Source organism: Canis lupus, chromosome 33 (genome assembly GCF_011100685.1).
Source record: "Canis lupus familiaris isolate Mischka breed German Shepherd chromosome 33, alternate assembly UU_Cfam_GSD_1.0, whole genome shotgun sequence".
NCBI lineage: Eukaryota > Metazoa > Chordata > Mammalia > Carnivora > Canidae > Canis > Canis lupus.
The window spans coordinates 1,964,242-1,984,651 of record NC_049254.1 but is presented as its reverse complement, the minus strand read 5'-3'; the positions used below and the strand labels follow the sequence as shown (position 1 = coordinate 1,984,651).

Here is a 20,410-nt window from a genome sequence, read left to right as displayed (position 1 = left end):
ATATAACGCTAGCTCTCTACCACAGAACAAGTACTTAATAAATATCTGTAGAATGAATAAATAAATGAACTCTCCAAGTTACAAATACTAAAAATTTCAGCCCTTTATACCACCACCATCCCCAGGCATAGTACAACCTCTGTGATGTTATAAAGAAAAAGTGAGTATTTAAAGAATAGTTGAGAAGAACCAAAAAAATGGGAGAAGCTATGAGTAGACTCTCTTTTTTAATTACTGAATTAAAACTATAATTGGACTAAAGAAACTTTTCTGGGCAGCTTGCAAATATAGAGTAGATTTCATTAATTCTACAGGGACACGTTTTGGATGTTCTCATATGTTTAAAATTGAGTTTTTCTGGAAAGAAAGTACAAACAAGTTGAATGCTGCAGTTGGAGTAAACTATTTTTTAAAGTATTTTTTCTTAAAGATTTTATTTATTTATTCATGAGAGACACAGAGAGAGAGAGGCAGAGACACAGGCAGAGGGAGAAGCAGGGTCCATGCAGGGAGCCCGACGTGGGACTCGACCCCGGGTCTCCAGGATTACCCCCCTGGCTGCAGGTGGCACTAAACCGCTGTGCCACCGGGGCTGCCAGGAGTAAATTCTTTAGATCGTGAACGCAGACTGAAGAGAGTTCTGGAAAGAATGAGGAGCCAGGGAAGTTATTTCAGCAGACCAATATAAGTAAGGTGACTAAAGTAGTGCTTTATTAAGAAACATCTTTACAAAGTCTCTAGAACTGACTAGAAATGAGAGTGATGGCCACGTTTCAGACAGATATAAAAATAAAAAGAGAAGAATGGAAAGAGAGAACTCATGAAAGGTTAATAGAACCCGGTGACTCCATGGCTTTGAAGAACAGTTCAAACCTCATGCTTGTCTCTCTCATTCTTTCTTCATCACCAGAATCCACAACAAATAGTAGTCCATTGGACTTTGTTTACAGCTGCATGGGCAATACAATGGCCACAAAGTACATGAGGCTTTTTAAATTAAAATCAATTAAAATTAAACTATATTTCAGTTCTTCAGCTGTACTATCTACATTTAAAGTGCTCAAAGCCACAGGTGGCTAGTGGCCGACCCTACTATTAGAGAGAGCCAATATAGAACATTCCAGTCATTGCAGAAGGCTCTGTTTTAGGTGAGACACCTAACACTGGTGTAGGTGGACTTATCATTCCCACATTCAGCAAAACATTTGCTATTACAAAGAAAAATCTGAAAGGCATTTGCTGCTAGGCTTAGGTGTCACTGGGGAACAGATTTGCAAAGTACTACTCCCTTGCAGCAAATACCTTAGTGCAGTTTAAACAGCTCCCTAGAGAGCTAAAAAAAAAAAAAAAGAAAAAAGAAAAAAAAAAAAAGAAAAAATTACATGTCATAATTTTCTAAGACCTTCATTATCTAGTAGAAAAGTTTAGAAGCAATTTAAGCAGCACAATATTCCCCAAACAGGATTACACCAGATATTCAAAAATATGGATCTAGTCCAGGCCAGAACTGGTTTCCACAATTAAAATAGGCAGCAGTCTTTGAGTATGATATGAGAGTTACCCCCAGGAAATTATCGATGAAAATAAATCAACAATGCTGGAGTAGGGATAAGGGAGCTAGCTAACAGGTAGAGACACCTACTCAGAACAGGGCTTTGTTAGGCATTAGAATATAAAGATGAGTAAGATAGGGTTGCTGTCCTCACAGAACATTCAGTACAATAAAGGTAGATATATATTAATGGGAAATAACACAAGAACCTGTATTTCTATGAAAAAGAGGATAGTGTGAGGATGTTATAAATTGCATGTCTGTGTCCTGTGGCCATGTGCTCCCTGTCCTGGCAAAGTTCTTTTTTTTTTTTTTTTTTTTAATATTTTATTTATTTATGACAGATACAGAGAGAGAGAGAGAGAGAGGCAGAGACACAGGCAGAGGGAGAAGCAGGCTCCATGCACCGGGAGCCCGATGTGGGATTCGATCCCGGGTCTCCAGGATCACGCCCTGGGCCAAAGGCAGGCGCCAAACCGCTGTGCCACCCAGGGATCCCTCCTGGCAAAGTTCTTATTTTGAAACCCTAATCCCCATCGTACTGGTATTTGGAGGGGGAGCCTTTGGGAGGTAATTAGCTTTGGGTGAGGTCATGAGGGTGGAGCTCCCATGATGGGATTAGTACACTTCTGGGAAGAGCCCCCAGAGCTTGTTTCCTGCCTCTGTACCACAGGAGGAGGCAGCAGGAAGACGGCTGCCCGCAAATCAGGAAGAGAGCCCTTATCAAGAACTCAACTGCACTACCACTCCAACTTCACACTTCCAACTTCCACAACTGTAGAAATAACTGTAGTTTCAGGCACCCAATCTATGATATTGGTATAGCAGCCCAAACTAAGACCAACGGCATTCAAGAGGAAAAAGGTAAAGAGGAGAGGGGAAAGTTATGATACACAAAGTCTTCAGAAAGGCCATGAAAGAAAAATGAAGAATTAAAAACTACATAATTAGGACAAAGAAGGGAGAAGAACATTCTGAGCAGGAGAGAGATGTAAGTACAGATAAAATAATGGCAACATTTCCAGGAAACAACTCCGATTAGGTAATTTTTTCAAGGTTACATGTTTCAAATCCAGGTCAAGATGTTAAATGCCTTTCCTTGAAGACTTCAAGGATCCTCTGCATCTCTGCACTTATTTAAATCTGAAACATGTTAACAGGCTGGTACTATTAAGCTGGAGTCTATTCACCACATTAGCCATTAAGAATTTAAAAATTTAAAGTAATGGAGTGTACACCATCTATACCAAATGAATATGTAACAAAGCAACTTAAATAACTCAGAATAATTTAATAATGAATATTTCCAGCTTACCTCCTTGGATTCCCTTTGCCGTTGCCGTTTTACCAGCATTATCAAGTCCCACCATCACAAGAGTCACCTTTCTTAAAATAATAAAAATTTAAAAATCACTTTCTGAATTAATATTGGGGAAAAGTAAAAGCAAATTCATTCATTCAAGCAACATTTACGAAGCATCTACTATGTATAAGACAATCTTCTAGACCCCAGGGAGTTCAATAGAATAGATTCCAAAAGCAAATTCTTGAGAAATACCTTTAAAGTATCATCCTTCTGTTCTATAAGCAAAAAAAAAAAAAAGGAAAAGAAGATTGTACAAGAGATAGTGCAAAAGGTCGAGAAAGAATAAAAGAGAAAGAGGAGAGAAGGATTCTAACATATGAGTTACTTATCATGACTAAAGACTTAATTTTTTGGTTAACTGAATTCTAAAGATTATCATGAATCTTTTTTCTTGTAAAATATTTAAGAAAACAATTATTGTTAGGTTCTAGGCACTACTGGTGTGCTCACTTGTTTTTAGATATGCAGCAAACACCTTACCAGGTATAAATCCAATATAATAACATGATTATTAACTCAAGTGGTAACATTCATATTTTGAAAGAGGGCTCTTACAATCACAAAGCTTAAAATATTTTTGATGATATAGCCAAATTTCACAGAATCAGAAAAAAAAATAGTCTAGTGCAATTTTACAGTTGAAGAAACATAAGCCCAGAGCTGTGAGACAATGAGTCGCTTAGAGCCAGAACCAGAACCTCAATCACTTGACTCCTAGAGACTTCTTAAACCTGGGATAGGTAAAAAGAACAAACCTATTACAGTGGTTCTTTTATCTTGGCAATATAGTCCACACTAGAGCTCATTTCTGTGTCAGGCTAACGTATCACATCATCTAAGAGCTAAGACCAGCCATTAACAAGAGAAGTTTGGGAACTAGGAACGCAGAGACAAAGCCACAGCATAACACAGCTGTTGCTTTAAAGCCACAGGGCCACATGCTCATGGGCTACAGTCAGGGTTTCAGCCAAGTCATTCTTCACTAACAATCATCCCAAAAAGGGATTAAAAAAAAAACAAAACAAAAACCCAAACACAGAACTTAGATGTTAAGAAGGGGTATTCTTACATCTCTCTAACCCTGATTCTTGGATCTGTTTGTTTTTGTTTCATTTTGTTTTATTACAGATGTATTCAAAGGATCCATATAACAAAAAGAAAGGACAGAGCTGAAGGTGTAAGGCAGTCCAGTTACAGATCATACACTGAGAAGAACAAACTCGGTCTTGCAAAAACCAAGTTGGTCATTTATTAAACAAATAGTTACTGGCCATCATCTCTGTACACTAGACACCAGTGTTCTAAGTACTTGAGATACACCTGTTTGTTAAAATAACTACTACAGCAAAAATAAGAACACAGAAATTCTTCCCCTAACTAAACTGACATGTTAGTGGCAGGAGGCAATAATAAAAAATATAAGAACTAAGTATGTTAAAAAAAAAAAAAAAAAGAACAGAGTATAAAGCAGGCTAGAAAGAAGCAGGAGCAGGGATAGGAGCTGGGTTGCAGTTTTGCATAGGGTGATATGGGCAGGCCTCACGAGAAGCAAGGCCTTGAAGGAGCGAGTTAGTCATGCAAACATCTGGGTCAAGAGAGAACACCTAGGACAAAACCACTATGTGGGGGCATGCAAGAATGTTCTAGTATCAGCATGCAAGCCAGTGTGGTAAAATCCAGTGAGAATGGAGAGGAGAGGACAGGGAGTCAGAAACTGAGGAGAGACCAGATCATGTAGGGCCTTATAGGTGAGGACTTCAACTTTTGTGAATGAAGTTAGTTTACTCTCCATATTAACTTCCTTTGTTATCCAGGAACCAGTCCTCTAAATGTTCAACTGTCTCTACCCACATGGAGAATAAAGGGAAGTACAATCTAAGCTTGAATCAGTGTAAGAATAAAGTAAGCCACAATTAGCAGCCTCCCCATTTCCCATCCCTAGTCAGCAAGTGGGAGGTCAGTAGCAATGCCAAAGAGAACCATGACAGATTACGGACCTGAGGTAGTATGTGAAGTCTGGACACCTCTATGTACGTAGAAATTGTACCTGCATTATCAACTTTGGAAAACATGAGTTTACTTCTTAAGGAAAGCTGAACAGTATTTCGGAGTATAGCATCATTATTTTCTTTGAAGAATTCCTAACTACCAAATATCAAATAAGATATAAACACAGAGTAATTTCTTAAAATATAGTAAATGTCTATCCAAAAGAGATGGATAATGTAGCATTTATATAATATTTTAGGTAAGTTAAGTTACTAGATATACAATGAATTAGATTAAAATAAAATTAAAACTAATTCAATTGCCCTTTGAAAATTTATAATGCATTTCAAGATCTCTCATGCTCAAACATAACCATGAACCAAAATGATTACTATTAGAGAACAAAATGCCCACATTATGCTTATTTGCATCATTTACTCTATAAATATGTATTAAATACCTTTTATAACAGCAGCAAACATCCACAATCCCTAGCCCTTCTGTATCTGAGAGCAAGAAAAAAGGTGCTAGGTGAGTATGTATGACGACTGTTGCCATGGGGAAGCCCAGGCATCCCAAGAAGAGAGAGCAGACAACCACACCTGCTCTAGAAGTCAAGGGGGACCAGCTGCAACCAGGTCAGCAATTCCTAGGAATATCACGGAACTGATGCTTTCTCATGCCTTATAAGCCAAAGTGAAAAATCTCAAATATATTTTTTTAAGGAAAATGGCCCCTCATTCTCTATTACTCAGGTTGCCTCTTATGTTTTCTCTCCATTCTTGTCAAGACTTCAGGTAAAAAAAACAAAACAAAAAACCTTCCAAATAATTGCTATTACACATTTGAAACACTGTTCTTTAAAGCTTGCTACCAAGGATATTAGCTTTTTACTTTATTTACTTATACCTATTTTTAAATATTTTATTTATTTATTCATGAGAGACACAGAGAGAGAGGCAGAGACAGGCAGAGGGAGAAGTGGGCTCCATGCAGGAAGCCCAATATGGGACTCGATCCGTGGATCCATGGACTCCCCAGGATCACGCCCTGGGCTTAAGGAGGCACTAAACTGCTGAGCCACCCAGATGTTCCAGCTTTTTACTTTAAAAGCTTTCCTTTTTTTAAAGTAAGGCTATGTTTAAAAAAAAAAAAAGTACTTCAAACATGAAAATAACACATTGAAAAATTATAATTATGCTGAGACTGGCACAAAATAAGTCTCTTTGGATTTCTTTTTTACTCTTGAAGGTAGTTGATTTTTTAGATTATGTCATATACTTGAAAACATGACTTGAATATTTGGGGTAATTAAAATCTTAATGAGTAAACATAACATTAGCAGTACAAATGAAAATCACCGCATGAATTACTGCAATGTCTGATAACAAAATATTAAATTAATACTTCGAATAGAATGGGTTTAAAAGGTTAACATTCACCTAACGCTCAAAATTCTATGCAACCGTTTAAAAAATGAAGATGTACAATCTGATACATGTCAAAACGTGCATGTCATTGCTGTCTGGTAAATTATCACCGATTAGGAACAGCTGGCTGTGCCTATGTGACAAAAGAAAGATGGAAGAACTCTGCCTTTTAACCTCATGATTATTAATCAAATACATTAACCCTTCAATTGAAAAATATATATATACAGTGTTCTTAAGTTTATAATGTCAGGAAAAGTTGATACTAGCAATAAAAACAATCATTTAGTCATTTGACCAGACAGTAATTGATAAAAGTGCATTAGGTATTATGGACACAAACATGCCTGAGACAGGGTTTTCTAGCTCAGAGAACTCACCTTCTAATGTAAGTGACTAAAACATAAACAAATATACTGTGACACTATGACCGCTGAGTATGCTCATCTATCTTTACGAGATATTAAAGTAATAGAGCAAGAGGACTTTACCCAACCTGGAGAGGCAATGCCTCAGCTAAGCTGTTAAAGTGGAGAAGTTTGCCAAGCAAGGGGAAGGTGAAAATAGAAGGTAGGAGTATGAAGAGATTCCAGACAGAGAACACGGCCTGCCACCAAGGAGAGGAGGACTGGCAGGGTGTGGAGGTACTAAAGCCAGGGGCTAAGAGTACACCTGAGTAGAGGGGACTTCAACCAAAGGAGAAGACGCTTGTTAAACTCATACATAATCACGACTCGACACAACTATGCATTGAGTCTAAAGGAAACCTGATGCACTGCTACTTGAGGAACTAGTATCAACAAAGAGTTAATAATGTGACCTTCCTAAAAGTTTACAGTGATACTTTTACTACAGTTAAAAGTAAGTCTTTAATTATATACCAAACTAGAAGGGGCTGAGATGGAAAAGGATTCTGTGGTATTTTAAGATGCACAGTATGCTTATACTAGTAATAAATATCAGGATGGTGTGTAATCTGATATACTGCCACAAGCTTGGTATTACACAGACCTGTATTTGCCACTTCCAAGCTATATGACCTAGGCCATATTATTTTACCAGTCAAATTACTTAGTAACAACATCCATCCTTTAGGGATGTGGTAAAATGAAATATGACAGTGCAAGTAAAGTGCTCAATGCTTGTGGCACAAAATAAGTGCTCAACCACTAGATATTCTTATTATAGCATACAATTCAAGACAGGGAGTCCATGACATGAGACCACAGAAACAGGCAGGAACCAGATTACAGAAGAGGATAAATGGGGTTCAGTTTTACACATGTTGACATCAGTACTCGCCCATCTCATTGAAGTATGAAGCCAAAAGGGAGATCTGTCCTGGGTTTATGAGACATACACCTGGTAATTAAAACTATGAGAACAGATGAAAGATTCCAGGGAGGGCATAGGAAGGAGAAGAGCCAGGGGCAGGGGAGCATGGAATCCTTAAAACTGTAGTCAGAAAGAAATGAGGAGACCAAAGAAACAGCAACATCGGGAATAGTCTCCAGAAGGGTTAAGAGATGAACAATATCAAATACTATAAAGTTCTGTAAAATAAAAATATCTTTTTGGTAATTATTTCAAATTAAGTAACTCAGAAGTAAATGCGCTCATCTTTTCCCAAACCCTGCCATAACCAATGCTTTGAATTTATACAGTAGGTCTTTATAGTCCAAAGCTACTTTACCCTATCATTTATATTCATACTGTCCCTGCACAGTTACCTAAGGTTACATGCTAATAAGAAGTTAGTCAACAGCAGCTTCTGTGGGACATTTAAACACAATGGTTTGTAAAAATAGTAATGATTATTTTATTTTTTTATTTTTTATTTTTGATTATTTTAAAAGGTAACTTGGACCATTTTGTCTAACCTGTCATTTACTCACATTTTTGTATATACACATCAGATTAGCCAAGAAGAATGGCTCATTTTCATCAGAGCATCTTGAAGTTCTCTCCCTCCCCAGATTTAGGTCTATTACCATCTTAATTTAGTTGGTGACCTAACAGATGGTAGGTACCTAATAACAGGTACACTAACCAAAGTCATGAATTGCATGCTGCTAATAAAACCTAACCATGATATTGATGAAAATCTAACTATGGCATTTTTTTGCTTAGGTTCCTTAAAATCAAGTCCAAACTCTGTAGATCCTCGTCTTCCACTGTACTCCAGCAGGCCTACCAGCCCAGGTATTCCCCTCGTCCTTTCTGACCATTTGTGCTACAACAGCAAACACATGTTAATTTTCTCATGCAACGTCTCATACAGTGTCCTTCCTCTATGAGAACTTGCCAATCAACTCCGTAGCCCCAGCATCAAATGTGCTGGCCACACATTAAGTAAGCACCTTTACTGAATGAAACAGCATAATGTATTTTCTGACTCCATTTGCTGAGTGAATAAATATCTAGTAAAATTAGAATATGCAATTTCCAGTTGATAAAGTATGATAATAGTTTTAACTTATGTAAATCCTCACATAAAAGTAATAGTTCAATCTTAGGGAATATAACTAAAATGATCTATCTTCTTACTGGCAGAAGTTTTCTGAAAAAGTTTACATGCTCAAGGTTTCAAGGTAACAACAGTGAGAAAGATTTTTAAAAGTGAAATAATTCTGAGTAAAAAAAATTAAAAGTAGGGATTAAGAGACTAAAAACCTTGTTTTATATATTTGATCTCAGAGTCTCTTTATATAACAGATATGTAATTTGATATACCAGAAATACAAGCAACACAATACTGGAATTTTGAACTTAGACTCAGAAAATATTTGTATTATTAATCTTTTTTGAGTGATGTTATTGCAATCATTTGAACACAATTCTAAACTTTCTGACCGTCAACTAAGAAGACAAGACCTCCAGTGAGATAATTACATAAAAACTATTTGTAACTTCAAAAATATAAGTCAAAAAAAAAAAAACTATTTCACCAAACACACCCCCCCCCCCCACACACACACACAAAGACACATTGAACTGGTATTTCTGAAAATATTTTAATCTTTTTTAAAGATTTTATTTATTAATTCATGAGAGACACACAGAGAGAGGCAGAGACACAGGCAGAGGGAGAAGCAGGCTCCATGCAGGGAGCCCGATGTGGGACTTGATTATGGGACTTCAGGATCACACCCTGAGCCAAAGGCAAGCACTCAACCACTGAGCCACCCAGGCATCCCTCTGAAAATATTTAGAACTACATAAAGCAAGTTCTAAATTTAAAAAGTAACATAAACACATGTAAAAAAAAAAAAAAAAACTTGGGAACACATTATGATAAATGTGTAAGAGAAAGAAAAAACCTGCCACAAAAAATCAATATAATAAAAAATTCACCAAAAAAAAAAAAATATGGTGTGACTTTATTGTGCAAGTGAACTATTTTCTGACATTTTAATTCAGATAATAGAGCCCAGGATAATATTACATCAAAATTCCTACCTAAATTTATGGAGCAAAGAGGACCAAACTTGAGGTCATAATGCCAGCTCTGAAGTTTTAAGTCAAATTTTTAGTGTCAATTTGTTCATTTCTAGAATATAGAGGGGTAGAATCAGAACGCCTCTAGGTCCCTTTTTATCCTAAAATTCAAAACTTCTCATTAAGAATAAACAAGAAGCCCTAGCAGTTTACAAAGAAATGTAAAACATTCCGCTTCTGCGGACAGCACATCAGATAATCCTTGCTAATCTGTATGTAGAGCTTAATTAACAAATTAAAAACTCAGCAGTTTCTATAAACGGTCTAGGATTTACAGTTACATTTATTTAAATCCAAATGATGGCTATTAAGGTGCTAAATGTGTCCCCGTCAAAAAAATTCATAGCAAAGATGACATACACTATCTATCACGATATGCTTTTACTAGATACCACAGTGATGTACAGAAAGCATTAATCCACAGTGCTGAAGTAACAATTGAGTCTCTTTTAGACTTGGTCACAGTGAATAATAATTTACTAATAAATTTGAAGTAAACTTTGATAAGCTGCATTATGACACCAAAAAATATAGGTGAACAAGAAACTAGCTCCAGCTAGTGGTTACCTCTGGGGAGGGATGGTAGGAGATGAATAGGATTCAGGAAGCTTCAAAGATTTGTTATTTCCTTAGAAAAAAACTGAAATGTGATAACCAAAGGCTAATACTTATAAATCTGGGTGGTAGGCACATGAGTACTTACCATATTTTTCATTTTGTTTAAATAATACTAATTTTTTATGTTTAATTGTAATATTACATAATTCTTGTTGCCATTTTTTTTCTCATTTAAATTGACACTAATTTTCTTCTTCTCTTAGGTGAGTCATTCATGAGTTCATGTTCTTGGAAAGCTTAGGAAATACAAATTCCGGGCAGTCCGGGTGGCTCAGCGGTTTAGCGCCGCCTTCGTCCCAGGGCCTGATCCTGGAGATCCGGGATCGAGTCCCACGTCAGGCTCCCTGCATGGAGCCTGCTTCTCTCTCTGCCTCTCTCTCTCTTAAAATCTTAAAAAAAAAAAAAAAAGAAATACAAATTCCTTCAATATCCCAGTAAAATTATACCCCCATCAAAACTCCTGCCTTCTATTCTTTTTTTTTCCTGCCTTCTCTATTCCTGCTAAAAATCTTGGAAATCATCTTTCAACTCTTGCATATTCTATCATATTTTATATGCCCTATTGTATCAACTAGATGCTATTGGCATAAATAATAGGAGTTCAGAGTATGTAGATGACAATATGTAAGGGTGAGGACCCACTTACAAGGTCTAGAATATACTGAGCACCGTGGCTTCGGTTCCGTGCCCAGGATACATGCTTTTCCCTATACACAAAATAAATTTCAATAGTCTTAAATGTTATAAATTAGAATATGAAAAGTACTAGGAAAAAAGTATAGGTGAATATAATCCTGGATACATATAATGGAATATAATTCAATTATTACACTAAAAGAGTGGTGTATTTGAATAAAAAATTTTTAAATGCTTATGCTTCAAACATCAACAAAAAATTTACAAACATGACAAATGGAAGAAAAATATCTGCAATATACACTACAGAGAAATGATTACTACTATATACATTTAAAATCTGTTTTAGAAAAATTCAGTAAGGCGGCACATGGGTGGCTCAGTTAAGTGTCTGCCTTCAGCTCAGGTCATGATCCCAGGATCAAACCCCACATCAGGTTCTCTGCTCAGCGGGGGAGTCAGTTCTCCCTCTACCTCTGTCTGCCACTGCTCCCTGCTTGTAGTCTTTCTCTCTGTCAAGTAAATAAATAAAACCTTTAAAAAAAAAAAAAAAGAAAGAAAGAAAGAAAGAAAGAAAGAAAGAAAGAGAGAAAGCAAGCAAGCTCAGTAAGAAAATGCACTTCACCCAAGAGAAATACAGCAAAGGAATCATTGGGAAAGTCCCAAAAGAAGAAATATGAAAGTCCAAGGGAAAAACAGTTTTACTAGGAATCAAGAAAACAGAAACTAATGCGGATAGCATTTTCCCCATAACCTGAAAAAAAAAACAAGCGATGACTCTCATTTTTTGAGGGGAAAAGGCATTTTTATACACTTCTGGTAGGAGTAACAATTTTTTTAGTCTTTCTGAAAAGCAATTTGGCAATACACACCACAAATACCTTAAACTTTTTCATTTGCTCTCATCAGTTGATCTCTAATCTCATTTCCAAAAATATTTACAGAAGGGTGCCCACCCAAGCACTGTTCATAAGAGTGAAAATTTTTTAATTTTCTAAACATTTAATAACCAGAATGATTAAACATACCTTGGTCAATCTATACAACACACTACTTGAAAAGATAATTCATGGAAAACATGTAATGATACAAAAAGATGTTAATTATGATTAAAGTAAAAATAAATTAAAAGAAGCTGTAAAATAACACTCTATTATTTCTTCATTGCTTAAAAATTTACACATATAGAAACCATCAACAAAAAAGGCAACCTACTAAATGAGAGAAGGTATTTGCAAATCATACAACAAATAAAGGATAAATATCCCAAATGTATAAAACTTAGGATAATATATAACTTGACAAGGGGCACCTGGGTGGCTCAGTGGTTGAGCGTGTCTGCCTTTGGCTCAGGGAGTAATCCTAGGGTCCTGGGATCAAGTCCAGCATTGGGCCCCCTGCATGGAGCCTGCTTCTCCCTCTGCCTGTGTCTCTGCCCACCCCCCTCCGTCTCTCATAAATAAATAAAATCTTAAAAAATAACTTGATACAACTAAAAAAAAAAACCTGATTAAAAAATGGGCAGAGGATCTGAACGGACATTTTTCCAAAGAAAACATAGAGATAGCCAACAGGCACATGAAAAGATGCTCAATGTCTCTAATCATGAGGAAAATGCAAATCAAAACTATAACCAAAACTATAACCAGTGTCACCTAACACTGGTCAGATTGGCTATTACCAAAAAGACAAAAAATAACAAGTGTTGGTACAGATGTGGAAAAAAGGGAAATCTCATATACTGCTGGTGGGAATGTAAATTGGTGCAGCCACTATGGAAAACAGCCACTATGGAAAACACTATGGAAAACATATGGAGTATGGAGGTTCCTCAAAAAAAATAAAAAATAGAACTGCCATATGACCCATTAATTCTACTTCTGGGTATCTATATGAAGAAAACAAAAATACCAATTTGAAGAGATACGTGTTGGGATCCCTGGGTGGCGCATTGGTTTGGCGCCTGCCTTTGGCCCAGGGCGCGATCCTGGATTCCATCCGGGATCGAATCCCACATCGGGCTCCCAGTGCATGGAGCCTGCTTCTCCCTCTGCCTGTGTCTCTGCCTCTCTCTCTCTCTCTCTCTCTCTGTGACTATCATAAAATAAAAAAAAATAAAAAAATAAAAAAATAAAATTGAAGAGATACATGCACCTCCATGTTCATCACAGTATTATTTACAATAGCCAAGATAACGAAGCAACCTAAATGTGCAGGAATAGATGAATAAAGATGTGGTATAGAGATATACAATGGAATACTACTTGGCCATTAAAAAAGAATGAAACCATGCCATTTACAACAATATGGACAAGCCTAGAGGGTATTATGCTAAGTGAAATAAGTCAGAGAAAGACATACATACCATATGCTTTCATTTATTTGTGGAATCTAAAAAACAAACACACAAACCAAACAGAAAGAGACTTACAAGAGATAGGAAACAAACTGTTGGTTACCATAGAAGGAGAGATGAAATAAGTGAAGGGGATTAAGAGGTACAAACTTTCACTTATAAGTTAAATAGGTCATGAGGGTGTTATATACACCATAGGGAATATAGTCAATAATACTTTAATGATTTGTATAGTAACAGATGGTTAACTAGACTCACCATGGAGATGATTTGGTAATGGATAAAAATATCAAATAATCGTGGCATACACTTAAAACTAATAGGATCTTCTATGTCACTTATAGCTCAATAAAAAGGGAATTTACTGGTATGTAAGATATTCTACACTAAAATGTAAATCTTTGGGGGTGAGATTGTGAATTACTAATATAAGCCACTTTTTTGCCTAGCTGTGCTTTCAATGTTCTACATAAACATTCATCACCTTTAGATAAAAATAAACATGAACTCTTTTCAAACGTATTTAAAATAACAACAGCTCCTGTCCACAAGCCATTCTGGAGGACTGGTGAGAAGAGCTAAATTAACATTTTACTACAATACATGGATAAGTAGAGCCAAATACAGGGTGCTAAGCAAATACAATGAAAAGGTAAAGAATCTAGATGGAATTCAAAGAAAGTGTCCCGAAAGAAAGAATCTCCCAACAGGCATGTGAGGAATGATCAGAAACAGCCAACCAAAAACAGAAGGACATTTGGTGAGGGATGGAGGACTACAGAACTAAGTCTGGCAAATTTGGCATGAAGAACTTGGACAGGAGGAAAAAGGAAAAAGGACCACTGACAACAGTGTAGAGAATCAGAGAATAGTGAAAAGTCTGTCAAAGAAATGTGGGAGAGAAATAACAGAAATTTTATCTGAAACAGAGCAGCGGGTATGGAAAGGCTAAAAGAGTGTAAGACATACAAGTGGTATAAGCAGGTAGAAACCAAAAGACTTGATTTGAGAGAACAAAGCACAAAGAGGTATGTAGGATTACTCTCCGCTCGACCTGGGTAAAAGGAAGGCAGAAACAAGTCAGCATGGAAATGAGAGAGGATAAAAATAAGCTCAATTGTGGATGTGCTGGGATTGAGCATTCTGGTGGAATAGGATTATGTAAATCTTCAAGGGGCAGATGAGTCTCTGTGTTGGAAACGCGGATGTGAGAGTCAATGTTTAAGTGGCAGCTAGAGTCACCATATGAGGTAAAATGGCCCATAAAGGGAGAATACACAGAAAAGAGAGTTGAAGACAGAATCCTGGGAAGACTTGAGAGTGAGATGAAGAAGGGCTACCTGGCAACTAGAAAAGACAACAGGCAGAAAGGTAAAAATTCCCAAATTCAGGAAAAATACATCAGAGAATTTCAAGAAGAGAGTGGTCTTCAGTGGCAAATGATGCCAAGAGATTGGAAAGAATCCACTGGATGTAATAATCAGGCAGCAGCCGGTGTGGTGAGAACAGAATCGAAAGGTCTTCAAACGCAGAACGTTAAGGGATGCACGAGAGGAAGAGAGGTCGGGAAAGGATCAGTAATCCATGGCCAACTGTTGCTGGGGTGCAGCTAAGAGGGAAAGGTGGAGGCTGCAGGGGCAGAGGGTTGTTCCTTAGGGAGACAGAATGGAGTGTCCACAACCTCATTACTTCTGGAGTGTCCACAACCTCATTACTGGAACCTGTCATGGCAAAAGGAATCTTACAGACACGATTAAGTTAAGGACCTTGGGTGCGGAGCTTATCTCGGGAGTACTGTGCAGACCTGATGTAAACACAAGAGTCCTCAGAAGAGGGCCTCTTCAAAGTCCTGATAAAAGATCAGAGAAGACACATGTTATGCAAATGGCTTTGAAGATGGAAGAAGGGAGTCACAAGTCAACAACTGCAGGCAACCTTTTTTTTTGCTAGAAAAAGCAAAGAAAAACAGATTCTCTCTTAGAGCCTCTAGAAGGTATGCAACCCTCCTTACCCATTTGAGACTTCTGACCTCAAAATTGTAGGATTTTGTGTTGTTTTCAGTCAGAGTTAATAGTAATTTGTTACAGCAGCAATAGGAAACATTTATTTGGGTTGTTTTTTAGGTAAGAGAGGTTTGAGCATCTTCACATACTAAAAGAAGAACAGAAGCAAGGCTGTGAAGACAAAAGAGAATGTGATTTTATATTTTTGGTAATAAAATTGAACAATAAATTTTGGGATAAAAATTTAGGTTTATTTTTGTATCCCAGAAGTTTTCTCTGTGATCTCTGGCAAAGCGCTGATCAACTGAAGCTCACCAGGAAATGGAAAAAAATGGAATAAAGAACACAGCCACCAGAATTAGTATCTACACTGAGAAGCATAAAATGAATGAAGGTGGGTAACTGACCAGTAGGCACTTGTCTCCTGAGATCAGAAGGATCATTTCCTGAGTGCTACCTGCAAGCACTGAGACTCGCATACATTTTTTCTCAAAATGCTGCAAGACAAAAAGCATCCACACTTGACAGAGGGAAAGTGCCAAAACTCCTAAGATTTAGATAGGAATCTGTTCGACTCAGAAACACTATTGAGCAATCTGGCAGACACAGCCATAGCCACAGCCCTGGTCAGAGTTAACACCAGGATAATGGGCCTCTCAAGCTCTCACACCCCTTGAGATGACCTACTGAGAAAGATACATCACCTCTGAGGTATTGCTCTGCCCAGCCTCACCTCTGTCCCACCACAAGAAAAACAAAACTGTGTTACAATTTGCCCTTGGCCTAATTCCAAAGTAGAACTATTAAAAAGTCAACATTATTCATAAGGAGTAACAAACTTAAGGCTTCTTTGTGTTAAGCATCATTTTCGTTGACTCCTGCCTAGCGCAGTGCCTGCCACCTAGTATTCACCTAAATGGATGAATACCGAGTAGCAGGTGCTGAATCTTAATACCTGTAGCGCAGTCCCCCACCCTGCCCCCCGACAGGCTCCCCCCACGCCGCCGTCCAGTTCCCAACCCGGTCCCTCCGACGGGCTCCCCCCGCGCCGCCGTCCCGACCCCGACCCCCTCCGACGGGCTCCCCCCGCGCCACTGTCCCGTCCCCCACCCCGTCCCTCCAATGGGCTCCCCCGCGCCACCGTCCCGTCCCCCACCCCGTCCCTCCGAAGGGCCCCCCGGCGCCCCCGTCCCGGCCCCGCCTACCTGACGGGCTCCCCCGCGCCGCCGTCCCGTCCCCAACCCCGTCCCCCCGACGGGCTCCCCCCGCGCCACCGTCCCGTCCCCCACCCCGTCCCTCAGAAGGGCCCCCCGGCGCCCCCGTCCCGGTCCCGCCTACCTGACGGGCTCCCCCGCGCCGCCGTCCAGTCCCCAACCCCGTCCCCCCGACGGGCTCCCCCGCGCCACCGTCCCGTCCCCCACCCCGTCCCTCTGACGGGCTCCCCCCGCGCCACTGTCCCGTCCCCCACCCCGTCCCTCCGATGGGCTCCCCCCGCGCCACCGTCCCGTCCCCCACCCCGTCCCTCAGAAGGGCCCCCCGGCGCCCCCGTCCCGGTCCCGCCTACCTGACGGGCTCCCCCGCGCCGCCGTCCAGTCCCCAACCCCGTCCCCCCGACGGGCTCCCCCGCGCCACCGTCCCGTCCCCCACCCCGTCCCTCTGACGGGCTCCCCCCGCGCCACCGTCCCGTCCCCCACCCCGTCCCTCAGAAGGGCCCCCCGGCGCCCCCGTCCCGGCCCCGCCTACCTGACGGGCTCCCGCCAGCGCTTGAACCAGCTGCAGCAACTGGCCATCAGCCTGAACATGCCCGGCCGCACCTCCCGCCGCCTCCCATGCGAGCCCCGAGCGGCGAGGGCCGTGGTTGCCCCGGGCCGAGTCCCCGGGGGGCCGCAGCCGCTCCGCCGCACCTCTGAGGCCGAGACGTCGGGAGGGAGGTCAAGGCTGGGGGTCCCCGCGCCCGCCCGCGAGCGAAGCACGGCCCCCCACCCGGCACAGCCCGCCCGAGGCGCAGACTCACGGACCCCAGCCGGGCGAGCGGAGCCGGCCGACAGAAAACCCCCGCGTCGACGTGCTGACGTCCCCCAGGGCGGAAGGCCCGCCCCAGGCACCGCCCACGTACTCCCCCAATCACCGCGCGGCGGCCGCCGGCGGGGCCCTCTGATTGGCTGAAGGGCCAGCCTCTCCCCCGCGGAGGCGGGGCGGGGAGGGCGTTCTCGTTACTAGGCAACGGGAGCGTCCGCGGAGGAGGTGAGAAATGCCCCACCGTCGTGGACAAGGCCTCTGTGCAAACCCGTGCAGAGTGTGCTGCCGGGGGCTGTCCTGGTCTGTCTCTAACCCCGGCGGGCGTCCAGAGATCTCAGGGCTCCTGGGATTTGGTTGATGAAGCGGAGCTGGGGATCCTCTGGGATTCCGGCAGACGCGGGCGCGGAACCACCGAACAGCACACTGGGCTCCTTACAAACCAGCGACGAGGAGGAAAACTAGGGCCGTTTTCATCTGCGTGTTTATTGCTGTTTGGCAGCAAAAATGTAAAATGGAATCGTATGATATTTACTGGGGGGGGGGGGTTATGATTGTAAAAGAAATAATGTGTTCGTTGTAGACAATGTGAAAAATACTGAAAGAGGAATAAGATGAACAAAATAAGATCTCACATTCACCACGCAAACATAACAAGTATTAACATTTTTTAAAAAGATTTTATTTATTTATGAGAAGCACACACAGAGAGAGAGGCAGAGACAGAGGCAGAGGGAGAAGCAGGCTCCCTGCGGGGACCCCGATGGGGACTGGATCCCAGGACCTGGGGTCACGCCCTGGGCCGAAGGTGGACGCTCAACCACGGAGCCACCCAGGCGTCCCAAGTATTAGCCTTTGATATATATTCTTTCTAGGATTTTTAGATAATATTAGCTGTTTGGTTTCTGCAAGATGGAGAGTTACCTGATGCCTGTTTTGTGATATGTTTAATTTTATTTACAGGGATACGTAGTATCTGCCTTACTTTTTATTATTTTTTTTTTTTACTTTCTTGGAAAACAAATAACAAGTACATTCCTGAGAGGGAGTAGAAATACACACATGATATGTAAGGACCCATGTGTCCATTCCATTCCATTTCTTTTTTTCTCTTTCTTTCTTTTTCTTTCTTTTCTTTTTTTGCACTCCACAGCCAGGTCTTTATTAGGAAGGTAAATCAGACTCCTAGTCTGATACACCCCGATTCTGGGGGGAGGGGCTCTCCGGGATGTTTCTGAAGCTGGGGAATCCATTTCTATTTAAATACATTTTTCTCAAATGCTGGTAAAAGGAGAGAGGGCCCTGGGACGCCCAGTGTATCCAGGGGAAAATAATGGTTTGGGGCTATAACAGATTTAGTTTTAAAGGTATTCTCTGTTGTTTACTCGTTCATATAAGCCTGATTCAACTCATATGCATCACTTACAGCTCACCATCTCTGGACCCAAGTATCCCATCTACAAAATGGGGATGAAAATACCTATTTTGCCAGGTTGCTAAGAAGATGATATGAGAGAAATAAAGCTTAAGTGCAGTTTCTAACAAATCATAGCAGATTTTGAAGTTGGTGTCACCTGTCTCAAAAATATCTGTGGCATATATTCCATATATTCCTCCTACTTCTTTCTCCAAATTGCTAGGAATCGTGTTCACTGTTTTCCTTGTCCTGACTTGATAACTTCAAATTTCTTTCCAGCTGCCATGGCTTCATGGCCTCTACTGGTTTTCCTAACTGAATCTGCCCTTCCATCAGTGCCGGGTGCTTTCTCTGCCCAGACTATCCTGTCCAGGCACAATAATACTTCTATTTTACAGTGCTAATGAAGAAAGATTAAACCTTCACGAATTTTCTTTTCTCACTGTTATCTGTTTCCTTTCTCATTTTCTAATATCTGAAGACATCTATCTCATCTTTCCCAAGATTAACCACTTCCCTGCAACTTTGACAAACATCATTTTTCAACTTTTCTGAAATCCTGTTCTTTTGATTATTTCTTCTTGATCCAACATGTGAAATATATAGTTCCCCATTTTTTCCCAAGATCTTTGGCTACAATTTCCAGGGTGGAGAGGGAGTTAAGAAGGCAAGGCATGAAAGATCCACAATTCCTCTTTAGCTATCAAATGATTAGTACTATTCTGCTGAGTCTTTACTTTCACAATCCCTTTTTAAACTTGTGGTTTACCACAAAAACCTTATAGCACTATTTTTTTTCTGTTCACTCTTTTTATCAATTTACTGTGATTGGGGTTCTGCATCCATTGAACTACTCAAAACACATTTTTATTTTTATTTATTTTTTTTTAAATATTTATTTATTTTTTTTTTATGATAGTCACAGAGAGAGAGAGAGAGAGAGGCAGAGACACAGGCAGAGGGAGAAGCAGGCTCCATGCACCGGGAGCCTGATGTGGGACTCGATCCCGGGTCTCCAGGATCACGCCCTGGGCCAAAGGCAGGCGCCAAACCGCTGCGCCACCCAGGGATCCCTCAAAACACATTTTTAAAACATAACTTATATCTTCCTAATAACCAAATCAGGTCTCATTTTCTTCTTCATCACTTAATACATTTAATACAGTTACCTCTTCTAAAACTCTTTCCTTCCTTGGCTCTTCACAATTGCGCACTATTCTGGTTCTCTTCTGATCTCATTAGTCATTCCTCCTTCAGCTTCTCATGAGTATTCTCCAAGATCTGACCTCCCTCTGTGTTTTCCTTTTTAAAAACGTGTTCTCTCAGAGAATCCAATTACTACTCCTGTGCTTGAAGGGACTCACCATGCAGATATTCCTTCAGCATTTCTGGAACTACACTCAACACTCCTTTTTAACCCCAAAAATGTACTCAACCTCACCTCTACTTCATGTCTCCCCTGAGAATGATACAATACCAAACATTTCAGGTGCCAATGTACAGTCGGTCTGTTAATTAACTAAGTTGAC

At 40.4% G+C, this 20,410-nt stretch overlaps 1 protein-coding gene across 3 annotated transcripts in view; it reads right to left on the bottom strand.

The window, feature by feature from the left end:
* The window catches only part of ARL13B (ADP ribosylation factor like GTPase 13B), a 64,316-nt gene extending 46,809 nt beyond the window's left edge, over positions 1-17,507 (bottom strand). The window contains exons 1-2 of one of the 3 annotated variants that reach the window (XM_038582506.1): positions 17,467-17,507; positions 2,868-2,938 (exon numbers count right to left, since the gene is read on the bottom strand). In XM_038582506.1, the coding sequence (XP_038438434.1) occupies positions 2,868-2,922 (55 nt within the window). In that variant the 5' untranslated portion in view covers positions 2,923-2,938; positions 17,467-17,507. Of the gene's footprint in view, positions 1-2,867; positions 2,939-17,191 lie in introns of those variants that run through there. The other 2 variants (XM_038582504.1, XM_038582505.1) reach the window with 2 other exon arrangements.
* Between the last annotated feature and the right edge of the window lie 2,903 nt (positions 17,508-20,410).